The 12,513-nt window shown below is 35.3% G+C and overlaps 1 protein-coding gene across 2 annotated transcripts in view; it reads left to right on the top strand.

The window, feature by feature from the left end:
- Positions 1-12,513, top strand: part of cntn3a.2 (contactin 3a, tandem duplicate 2) — an 81,208-nt gene that overhangs the window by 25,856 nt on the left and 42,839 nt on the right. For both annotated transcript variants that reach the window (XM_046870101.1, XM_046870100.1), the window contains exons 4-9: positions 39-214; positions 290-382; positions 513-716; positions 1,525-1,627; positions 2,367-2,551; positions 11,760-11,896. In XM_046870101.1, coding sequence (XP_046726057.1) covers positions 39-214; positions 290-382; positions 513-716; positions 1,525-1,627; positions 2,367-2,551; positions 11,760-11,896 — 898 coding nt within the window. The remainder of the gene's footprint in view (positions 1-38; positions 215-289; positions 383-512; positions 717-1,524; positions 1,628-2,366; positions 2,552-11,759; positions 11,897-12,513) is intronic.

The following is a 12,513-nucleotide window of genomic DNA, read 5'->3' as shown; positions in this document are numbered from 1 at the left end:
AAATTTATAAGCAAATCTTTGTGTATGATTAATTGTAGGTGGTCATTGAACGGCACACTGATTGATTTGAGGGCTGATAATCGACGGCGTCTATCTGGAGGGAATCTAGTGATTAGGAATCTGGACCTCGCAGAGGATGCAGGAATCTACCAGTGCACTGCTTTTAGCTCACTGGGAGCCATTCTCAGCAGGAGAGCAAGCCTTCAGTTTGCATGTGAGTTATTATATATACCTGTTTAGTTAGTGGCATTTAAGTTGTATTGTGATTCTTCTACTTCTTACATTACAGACTTGAATTTTAAAACTCAAACAAGAAGTGCTGTGTCAGTGCGCCAAGGCCAAGGAGTAGTTTTACTCTGTGGTACACCCATATATGCAGGAGGTTAGGCTTTGAAACACATTATTTGGCAATTCCCAGCCTTTTATTATGTTTGTGTAACTATTTACTTCAGCTCTTGTAGATCTGAAGAACTGCTAACAAATTTATGTCAATGCTTCAATCGCTTCTGTAGAGCTGCATTTTGCCTGGGTGTTCAACGAGTACCCATATTTTGTTCAGCAAGACAGCAGACGTTTTGTCTCCCAAGAGACTGGAAACCTTTACATCGCTAAAGTGGAGCCTTCAGATGTTGGGAACTACACATGCGTGGTGGTAAATCGCATTACAAAGGTCAAAATGTTGAGCTCTCCCACTCCGCTGGTCCTGAGGACAGATGGTGAGAATATTTTCACTTTCACAATCTAATCAGCAGCTATATGAGTTGAAAGTTAAATATGACTTAATGCAGTCCGCAACATTCCTATACAATTATTGTATATAGTGATACAATATTCTTTCTCACATATTTTTCCCAAATACCTGCAGAACTTGCTTTGAAGATTGTTACCATGGGTGCACACATTGTTCAGTTCAATTTCACATGTAGTACTTTTAACAGTAGACATTGTCACAAAGCAGCTTTATGAATGTTCAGTTATAGATTTATATTTTCGTAAAAAGCAAGGTCAAAGAAAAAGTGAGATGACATGAGGAAGAAAACATGAGAGAAGCTACACTCAAAGGAAACTTATACTTGTCTTGTGACACGGGATTGTGTCATTATAAATCATTAAAAGTATTTAGGTGTAGACGAGTCAAACAACACTAATTGTTTTAAAATGATGTTCAGTATGAGCATGTTAAAAAAATTCATCCTGGGATATACAGATTATTCACTGAAACAAACATAAGAAGTTGGGAAGTGCAGATCTTAGAGTAGCCATTGTTTTATTGCATTTTGTATTTTTGGAGCTTTCGAAATACTCCTACTTGCTCTCTATGATAAAATCTCTCACTGTTCCCTTCAAATCAAGCAAACCTTACCAAAACAAAATATTCTCCAACAGTGCAAAAGCAGCTTCAAACTCTGCATGGCACCCACTGTGTGAGCTTCAAAATATTAAAAAATTGTTTCTAGACAGCTTTTTTTCCAATTTCATATTGAAATGATATTTTCAAGCTGTTTTTGCTTTTCTGTCTCACAGGTGTGATGGGTGAATATGAGCCCAAAATAGAAGTTCATTTCCCTGATATGGTTCCAGCAGCCAAGGGCTCCATTGTGATCCTGGAATGTTTTGCTCTGGGGAAGTAAGTACAGCGCTTTAGTAGTTTTAATCTGGACCTGTCTCTGTAGTTATTTTACTACACACACACACACACACACACACACACACACACACACACACACACACACAGGGCAAACTGTTTCTGAGTACTTTAACTACTTTTACATTTATAAAATTTGCAGAGCGTCTTATAATTATCTATAATTTACAGCTGAACAGTTGAGGGTAAAGGACCTTGTCCAAGGACCCAGCATTAACATCTTAGTTGGTTTTTAGATTTCAACTCATGACCTTCCTAACAAAAGTCCAAAATCTTAACCACAGAGCTATCACTTTTAAACCATCCATGGGTATTCCTTCTTTTTTTGGCATTTTGTTTTACTTGTTAATTTTTAGAAACATTCTGGATGCAAGAAAAGTAACAGAAATTGAAAAACATTGCCAAATGAGAGTCTCTGGGTTTAAAATGACAATCTAACTACCTCTGCCACCAAGCTTCAAGTATGTTGTGGTTGAATCTTTCAACATGACAGTATCCAAATCCGCACAATAATAGTTCACAATTTACAGAATTAAGCTTTTGGCATGAGAACCTGTAGGATAAGCTGATGAGCTCCATGAGACCGCAACTAGAAACCTAGAGGATCTGGAGAGTTTTAATCTGAGGATTAATTATTTTGCATTCTTTGAATGTTACAAATAATGTGGTTTTGGTAGCATGCCAATAGTAAATGAGTTGACCAGAGTTGTATTTTTCTTAGCCCAGTGCCTGAAATAACATGGAGGAGAGCTAATGGTGTTCCTTTCCCAAACAAAGTGAAGATGAAGAATTCTAATGTCGTTCTGGAGATTCCCAGTTTCCAACAAGAGGATGCGGGTGGTTATGAATGTGTGGCAGAAAACAAAATGGGCAGGAACACTGTGAAAGGACGACTTGCCTTCCATGGTAAGTTTCTGGTTGCGTGGATGTTTATTTAAGTGCAAAGTCTGTGTGTGTTTTATCCCACGAAAGCTTTTTTTGATTAATAGGATTTTTCTTAAAACAGCTGTTATGACTCTAGAACCAACCATGACATGCAAATAAAGATAGGGTGGTTGGGAGAAACAAAATGTATTTGCTTTGATTGTGTATTTTTGTAACTAATACCCAGGCACAAAAGGAAGACAACAGTGAAAGCAGTTTTGCTACCTAAGCTATGCAAAACATACTATTTTAAGGACTGCACAGGAAGGACTCTATCAACATATTAAATAGAAATAGAAAACCCAAAACAACAAGTCAGAGATCTGCAAAAAGCATGCACCAATGGTCTGGGCTTGAAAGACATATTCTTAGATCAATATACAGTACAACAAAAAAATATTGATTTTACATGTATAACGTGTCTCATGCTTGTTTTTATTCTGAGCGTTTGGACTCCAAAGCAAGACAGCTTTGTGCCGTCGCTTCCATTATTTCAAATTCTCATCATTATCTTAGAGCAGAAAAGGATTTTTTCTATTTCATTGGAGGTTTTCCAATTATTTTCCATTCAGTGCTTTTCTATTCTGCCATGAGCCTTGTATAGTTTCCATGACTACATGGCTGAGAACAAAAAAATAAACCTTGTTTAATTGGTGTTGGCAGAAAGCATTGTGTGCAATAACAAGTGTCAGTGGTGTTAAATGTTGATGGAAACATCTTTTAGCACGTTCAGGAATTCAGAAAGGTGACGAACAGGAACCTTTTTTTTTGCAGATAATCGAATTAATTAAGTCTCATCAGAATGGCTAAAGCCTTCAATCATATACTTCTTCCCACAACTCAGCCAATTCCACAAAGCCACCAATATCTGGGAAATTTTGCTTGTCAACAATTTGGTGCATATGTGCAACAGGGTTCTCCACATGAAATTAATTCTTTATTAAAAACGCATCCCTGGGACAACTGCTGAAATTCTCAGTTGGGTACCATATAACGTGCTTCGCAGTACTCACTGTGCACAGCACTCACAGTATACACTGCTATAGTTTTTTTATATATTTTACTGTAAAATGTTTAGATAGATCAATCTCCATTCATAACCTTAACATGATTTGAACACAATTTTAAATCTGGAGATTGAAATTCTACCATTGCACCACATATATTGTACTAATCTAAAAGCTTTTCACATGGTAGATGGCTTTGCACCGACTTTCTTTTTTTTTTTAATGCACACTCACACAGCAAATTTCATACAGTAGATTTTTCACACCATACACAAAATGTAGTTTCTGTGGCAGTGCAGTCTAGCTCAAGTTCTCATATAAACAGGTTGACCAAAGGCAATATCATATCCGTGTGTCTCCAACATTAGATTTTTCAGAATCGGATTTATGTGGCGACTTCTACCCGTGCTACTTTTCAGCTGCTTAAAAAAAAATAAACATGGGGCAAGAGATTGTTGACATTCTAAACATTATAAAAATCAGCAAACAAAGATCATTTAGCTAGACAGCACAGTTATCCAAATTCTTTCTGCTGTTCAGCTTTATAGACTTTATATAGGCTTTGTAAAGTTATCATGGGGTCCTGGCAAGAGAGCAAATTATTGCTTTATTTCGGTACACTGGGTGATCAGGACTCTTTATAATGTTAATTAACAATTCAAGACTTTTCCCAATGCCAAGACAGGCCAAGTTGCTAAGTGCTAGTAGATGGATCAAATTTGTAAATTCCCATTAGTAATGCTGCACAGTACACAACACAACAGTAAGCCAATTAAACAATCGCAAACATCTTTAATCAATTTAGTAAAGTGGAGGCTTGTGTTTTGAGAGTTAGTCAGACCAGGCTGGATTTAGTATATAAAAAAAGTTATTAATATTCAATATATGTTAATCAATTTTGTGTTCTGTGTTCATGCTGAATAACAGTGATCAAATATGGCTAATAGTGCAGAGACTAAGCTCTTTGCTGAAACTAAGGGCCGATTGGTTCATAATTTTGGAGCTATGTGAGTAATATGGAAATGGTCTGGCTATACAAGACTCCAACAAACCAATAAACAAAACGTATACTGTACTTGTACGGGTGACTATACAAAAGAAGAAATCTAAAAAAAAATTTGAAAGCTGTCACTGATGGTCAAGGGTGGCTGCAGTGTATAATACATATAATATGTATGATACATGTTTTTTTATTATAATTTTAATACAAATTTCTCTACATTGTTACTGAATATAGTCATAATATCATGTTATATGTAGAGGTGCACTAATATGTATGGTCTATGCTTTGAAGCTCTAAATCTACCCTGTAAATCAGACACATTTAATGATACAGCATTTGTAATTGCACCTCATCTCATTTATTTTTCAATGTTACTAAAACTCATTTATTTGTTTGTACGTGGAAAAGCAAATTCAGCTTAGTCTTGTTGTCTGTGGGTAGCAAAGGTCATAAAACAAATCAATATAACAACAAAAGACTTCTAGCTCCAAATTTTGAAGAATCTACCTTTAACTTCTACCTTAAAAATATAGTTTCTTCCCTTTAATCTTATTAATCCCAGAAACATGAGAAAAACACTATGGTCAATATTGGTCAATATTGCACATATATGTATGTATATATATATATATATATATATATATATATATATATATATATATATATATATATATATATATATATATATATATGTATGTATCTCATCATAACATGTAAACTAAATAACTGTTTAAAGGTTAGCCTCTTGCTGAAGTATGCATATTGTTAGTAGGAAAACAGCTTACTGTGACCATGTTTCTAGGCTAGTGTAACACAAAGAACGCAACAAAAGTGTTATCTGCCAAACTGCTGCACCCAAGTGAGGGTTTGTCAGAGGGCTGATGTCAGTCACAATCTGCCGGTCCACATGCCAAATCTGGTTCTCTTTCTTTACATATACAGTATGGAAAGTACTGTTTAGGTAGAGAAAGGATAAAGAGAAAAAGAGATATTATTAAAGATAAAGAGAAATATTAAGAAGCATATGCATGTACACGAGAAACCTGCACACAAACTGAGAGAAAATATAGCAGTATTAAAAAATATATATTCTACATATATACTACATTTACATTTACATTTGCGGCATTTAGCATGTTTGTGGACACCTGACCATAAGATTTGTATGTGCTTTTGGAACATGCTTTTTCACATTCAGTCCTTATTTGCTGTTGTAATAACTTCCACCCTTCCGTGAAGATTTTAAAGTATATTTATTGAGATTTGCATTCCGCCAACAAGGGAGTTAGTAAAGTCAGGTACTGATGTAGGGTGAGGAGGCCTGGGGGGCAGTCAACATTCCAATTCATTTCAAAGATATTTTAAGGGGTTGTGGTCAAAACTCTATAGCAGTCCACTTAAGATCTTCCACACCAACCAATATCTTGATGGAGCTGGCTTTGTGCACAGAGGCACTCTCATGCTGGAACAGGTTTGAGTCTCCTAGGTTAAGTGAAGGAAAATATAATGCTACGGCATCCAAAAACATCCTATACAAATGTCTGCCTCTGAATTTGGTGTAATAGTATGGGGAAGAACCACATATAGCTGGAAAAATCAGGTGTCCAGGAACATAACAATATTAATAAGTTAAAAAAAATGTATCCAAGATGTAAATTTTTAAAGTTTTTTTTTTTTTAAAAGAATTCAACATCATTTATTGGACACAAAACTTTGAAATATAGTGTTGAATTCTAAATTGTTGCAATGTTAATCTACTAACTACATGGAGCAGCAGTGGATTAGTGGTGGCTCTCTGTTTGAAGGGAGTGACCATCTTACAAATCCTGACCAGTGTTCAATAGATAGTTAGTGTGAGAAAGAAAAAGCAAAAAGCATGCAAAAATGCAAGGGGATGGAAAACAGGCCATGTTTAAATGATGCAGACACTTTTGTTTAATATTCTGATTGATTTAAATGAGGATCCCTTTTTTTGGCTACAACTATATTACTCACAAATGTGTGGTACAAGCTGTAGTAAATGTTTCAGAATTAGAAAGCGTTAAGCAAGTACCAACAAAAGCACTGGCCTAAAGCATGATCTGAGGAATGATCAGTCCACCTTGAGGTATTTGCATCTTCCCAAGGTACTCACTTCTCCAGGAAGTATTATTGATCCGTCTCAGTCGGCTGGCCAAGTTCATCATTCTCTTCTACTCACTGAAACAACTTGGGAAAGAAGCTAGTTTTCTAAATGTTTTTAGCTCCACAAATTCAATAAAATGTTCTAAAAAATAATCAAAAGACTCCTAAAATAATTCATTCATTTATTAAGTAAGATGTTAATTAAGTTAGCTTGTAATAAATTAGCTGTTAACTATTTTAGCTGTTAAGTAAGTTGGTTGTTACATGAGGAATCTAAAGCTACATCATGTTTCAATGGCCAAGATAGTTATGAGTCCTGTATCCTTCTTAGTCAAAGTGAGCAGCTCAATTCACAGCTCCAAATCAGAATTCATATGAACACCGCATATCAGGTTCACAGCTTCTGACACTTTCTAATAAAATGTAAAATACTATGTAAAATGTTATTAAACTAATATTCTAAAAAAAAAATCTCTTTCGTAGATGTTTATCTGTAGTTTCTCAGAAACTCTGCAGGCTATAGAGTGCTTGTGAGTCAAACTGACCCAATAACACACACATTAATGGCAGCATGATATGAATTATTAGTTAACAATGTAGAAGGTTGGGACAGACATTGTTATTTACAACAGTTATTGCATGTTCTTAATAAGATGCTTTTTATAGCTTTAGAAGTTGGATATTTATTCATTTGCCTGCTACCAGGTTAAGTGACATCCGAAGAAAATAGGTTATGTTGATTAATTACAGAAGAAAATTTGGAGTATGGAGATTTGATAAAAAAAATAAATAAATAAAAACCTCAAAGGTCAACAGGATGGGATGCTGTCTTAAATTACAGATAAGTTTAAGGATACCTTAAGAGAGAGAATAATAAAAGGCTTTGTGTCGACATCTTTTCAATTAGAAAACAAGCTGCTTACATATGTTATTGAGACATAAATTAATGCAAGCCACAGCACTTGTGGGGTACTGGGGTAATAAGCAGTGCTAACACAGGAAGAGGGGAATTCCAATGTGGAATACAAGTGGGGGAAAAAACGATGTTGGGATTCATTCTTTTGTACGGAGTTTATTGCTAGGCTTTGTCTGTGTACACAACAACTTCTATATAAATGTCCTGTGAATCCTGTTTTGACCTTGTGTACAGTTTTAAGTTTTAATTTATTCATAATAAAGTGGACTCACTGCCCACTTTATTGGGAACGCCTGAACACCTGAACATTCATGCAGCATGAATCAATTGTGTATCAACAGCGCAGTGCATCGAATTATGCAGATACAAGTCAAGAGCCTCAGTTAAACTTCACATAAACCTCAGACCTAAGAATAGGTGTGATCAGAGGAACTTTGCCCGTGGCATGGAGGCTAGTTTGTGTATTGTATAAACCACAGATCTTCTGGGATTTTTACACACAACAATTTCTAGAATTTACACAGTTTGAAAAACAAAGAACATTGAGAGCACATCAGTTCTGTGGGTGGAAATGCCTTGTTGATATGAGAGGTCAGAGTAAAACGGTCAGTGGATAAAATCACAATTTACGGAGTTCAGATTCTTGTTCTTGCTTTACAGAAGGGTAACCGCATGTTTTTCTGCTGTTGTAATTGATAATTCTCCTCTGGTTTCTTTTATTAACGGTGTTTTAGCCTGCAGTCCCTGAACTCGCTGGATGTTTTTTTTTTGTTTTTTTTTTAATGATTTTGTGTAAACTCTAAAGACTGGTGTGTGTAAAAACTGGTGATCTGTAGTTTCTGAAATACTTTAACCAGCCCATCTAGCTTAAACAAGTCACAGGTTTTCTTTTTTCTGATGGTTGATGTGAAAATTAAGCTTTTACTTATACAGGTATATCTGCCAAAGTGATTGGTAAGCTACAAATGTTTTGCAGATATGATATGTAAGCTTTGTGTAGCTTGACTATTATTATTTCTATTGGAAACTAAAACATGGCAAAAACATTAGTGGCTTGTCAGCTCTTAATGTGAAAGCGATTTTACAGCTCTCCTTGGCATTTCACTACTTTTGAGTTCTACAATAAAACAAATGTGCAGGTTCTGATAAAGAGATGTGGTTTGACACAGTCTGTCATGATGTACAGTGCTTCTTCACAGATATGACAGCTCTGTCTGTCAGCAAAATACTTTTTATCTGCAAGATTTATCTGAAGGATTTTTTTTCTTTTTCTAACATAAGCTTTTCATACAGTCTAGTGTGTATTTAAGTGGCTTTTTTTTTGTTTTGTTTAGCGTAAAATTCAACATTATATAGCTGAAATAGTATATCATTCTAAAATCTATTTACTTAGACAGCATTTGTTTACTTGTTATTCGGTATTGGTCAAAATATATTGTCCAATTGATCAACACGTGCTATGCTGTTGTCAGGGTTTATCCATATTGTTATATCCTCACCAGGGCTTTAGAGTGCAAACATTTCACACACATTTACGAATGCAATTTACTCAGGACAAAGGTGAAATATTGCCAAATAGCACACATAAATCAGCGCACTGTGTGCAATTTACATAGCAACGATGGGTCTACGACCTCTTTTACTAAATGGCTGTGCCGGGGCTTTGACTACATCTTGACTATTCTGGCAGCGTCTCGGATTTTCTGAAATTTAAACCTTTGTTAAAATCCATTCCTTTGTACTTGTGCTCTATGCCTTGGTAGGTTGTATATATATATATATATATATATATATATATATATATATATATATATATATATATATATATATATATTGCATTAAATAGACATGTGGCTAATTAACACAGGTAATCATTAAACAGTTTGCTAACCTGGCCATCACACTCATATTTGCATAGAAAACAGCATTCTGGAAAGTGGAATGCTACAGCATGCAAAGACAGCATGAGGCCTGTGTGATAGTCAGGTATCCACAATATCATGTTCCCTGTGATGGTAAGCTTTCCATTTCCTTATATTTGGTTTGTGCCGAAAAATTCTGCTTTTATCTTTAATTTCAACACACCACAAAATCATTTTTTGCAAAATCTCTGTTATGAGATTTCTCCGAAATAAAGTTCTTCTGCCTACTCTCCTATAAAGGCCAGAACAGCAAATGGCTGAAAAAATTGTTGAGGTCTGCACAGGTTCTCCTTTTTTTGCTCCTTCAGTGAAGTCAGACTCTACTTCTTTGACAATTGCCCTTCTTGCCCTTCACCCAGTCTTGGTAGTGTTTGGCTTGTGTGATATTTCTTCTTGTACTTTGTTATAATAAAGTACACTATGTTCCTAGGAATGTTCTACTGATTTTAATGACCTTTCTTAACTTTTTTTCTGCTAACAACTATTTACTAATGCTTCGCAACACTTTCTTTGGTTTTCATGAGCACAGGACTGATAGCTGTAAGAGCTTTCAAATATATACTTTCTAGAAGCACTGTAAAAAATAATGAGATTCACCAGTTGAACATTATTGAATGGAAAAAAAATGTTGTCTTCCATACAACAAAAATAATACTTTATGTAAGACATGCAAGACATTTAGTTATTTAGTATCTGAAAGATAATCACTTATTTACCTTCACTACAAATTCTGCATTAATGTAGCCCAGTCTCAGACATGTACTGCACGCTCAAACCTGCTGCCAAAAATGCTTTCCAAATGGGACAAGTTCCAGGATAATTATCAGAACCAGGGCCAGGAACCCTATGGTTCACAATTTGATTCTTTGTGATTAGCCATACCAGGGGAAAAGAAGATGTTATTGTTCATGTGTTTCATTTACAATTCAGTTGTATGGTTGAATTCAAACACAATTGGAAGACAACTATTTTAAGGCTTCCCTCTGGGTTTTTATATGACTCATTGGGAAGGTTAGAGGAAACATATGCCGAGTCAGCTGCGCATCTGAGAGGCCATGACCCTGAAATCGGCTTCTGTTCAGTACTGACAGAGTAGACAGTGCCGTGTGCCAGCTCTCTGCCAAGCCAGGCCAAAGAATAATAATGTTCTTCACTTGAACTCTAGAGAAAATGAAACTTAGAAAAGACATGCTACAGTATATAAATAAATATATATATTTTCCCTGTTGTTAAACTGCTTTTTGTTAAAGCAATCTTTAATGCTATTATTGGCTTACGTTATCTATAGTAACTTGTTTAATGTAGTTCAGGTGAGCAAGTTGGTTTATATTAGATATGAGATTCAGTCTTTATGATTTATAGTCTTAGTATGAACACTGTTTGTTTTCACGTAATCATCGAATGCTATATTTACCCATGGTAAACTCTTATCCTGAATGTTATTGGTATAATGCTATAATTTACTGCATAATGATTACTGTAAAGAATATATGCGTCATGCCAAGCCACGATTTAATTCATACTTTTTTACCTCTTTGTTTTTCCTTCATATTCGTCTCTATGAGACCCTAAGCACAAAATTGCCCGTTTAGTCCTCTAATGGTTTTGCCTGAGGAGCACTGGCACTGGCACTGGCACCACCAAAACATTTTCCTGATAAACATATTAATAGCCTAAGCAAATTCATTAGTTAAGTGATCCGTTGCCTTAGACAGTCATTGGGACTGCAGCTACAGACCTCCTTTTTTTATCTGACAAAATATTGATCATGGCAAATTGTCTGGTGTCCTTTCCTAGAAGATTGTATAGCCTTATACAATGGTGGTTTCTAGATATGTGATACTATCAAGCCCTTGGGAGTGACACTGACATCCCAGTAAGACTTTTAAAACAAGACTGCATTTACTAAAGTATTTGCCGCAATGCGCATTTGCATTGGGTTAGTTTGTGCTGCGTTTAGGCACTGTTGTGTGAAACATTTGATTTTTGTTTTCTGTACAACACTATTCAATGTTTAAACTGTTGTCTAGCTAATGAGCTCGGGAACTCTTGAGTGAGTTTCTGCCAGACACAGAATCCGCAGTCTCCAAAAAGAGCATTATTTGCAGTGCTAGTGGCTACATAACCATGTGATCTTTTTCACAGAAACTGTGTGTATATTTAGACTTATTCTCAATGTGTTATTATAATTTATTTGTTTGTTTGTTTGGGTGCCTAGCTAAGCCTCAGTGGGTGCAGACCATGCATGACAGTGCCTTATCCATTGATGAAAGGCTGTTTTGGGAATGTAAAGCCAATGGAAAGCCCAAGCCCTCCTACAGCTGGCTAAAGAATGGAGAACTACTTAACACAGAGGTAAAGTAACAACTACATGTGCCAATGTTATTCAAGGCTTGTTATAACAATGGTGTCATTTCTTGCTATTTTAAGACAATATAGAACTTTATTAATCTCAAAGGAAATTCTTTTGCCAGAGATTGTTTCAGAGTACAAGAAAAAAATATGTAAATGAAATATGGTTGAAAAATAAATGAAATATTCTATATATACAAATTTTAGTTGATTGTGGTCCATTTGTATACTTTAAATGATGTATTTTATACATTAAGGAAAAATCACGTTGACTATAGATCATGGTTAATTTTTCAACTTTCATTCGTCAGAGTGCTGATTTATTTTCTGTCACAACACAGCTCTGGCAGTAGCTTTGACTACAGGACAAATGATATGTATAACATGTAATAAACACATCTATTTCTTTAGTTGATAATGGTCCTAGGTCTGTTTGCTGCATTTATATTTATCTCATGATTCTGACAAGAGCTTGTTTATTAATCAATTCTATAGTTTATTCAGTGTAGGGGTAAGGAGAAAAATCATATTTGCTCATCTTTGCTAAGAACATGTTCTCAGTCTATCAGCTTATATTTCTTAGCCTCCCATCATCTCACTTTTTATATTTATGAAGATAC

The sequence above is a fragment of the Silurus meridionalis genome, chromosome 16, assembly GCF_014805685.1.
Source record: "Silurus meridionalis isolate SWU-2019-XX chromosome 16, ASM1480568v1, whole genome shotgun sequence".
Lineage (NCBI taxonomy): Eukaryota > Metazoa > Chordata > Actinopteri > Siluriformes > Siluridae > Silurus > Silurus meridionalis.
The sequence above is the reverse complement of the archived record's forward strand: the minus strand, read 5'-3'. Positions and strand labels throughout refer to the sequence as shown.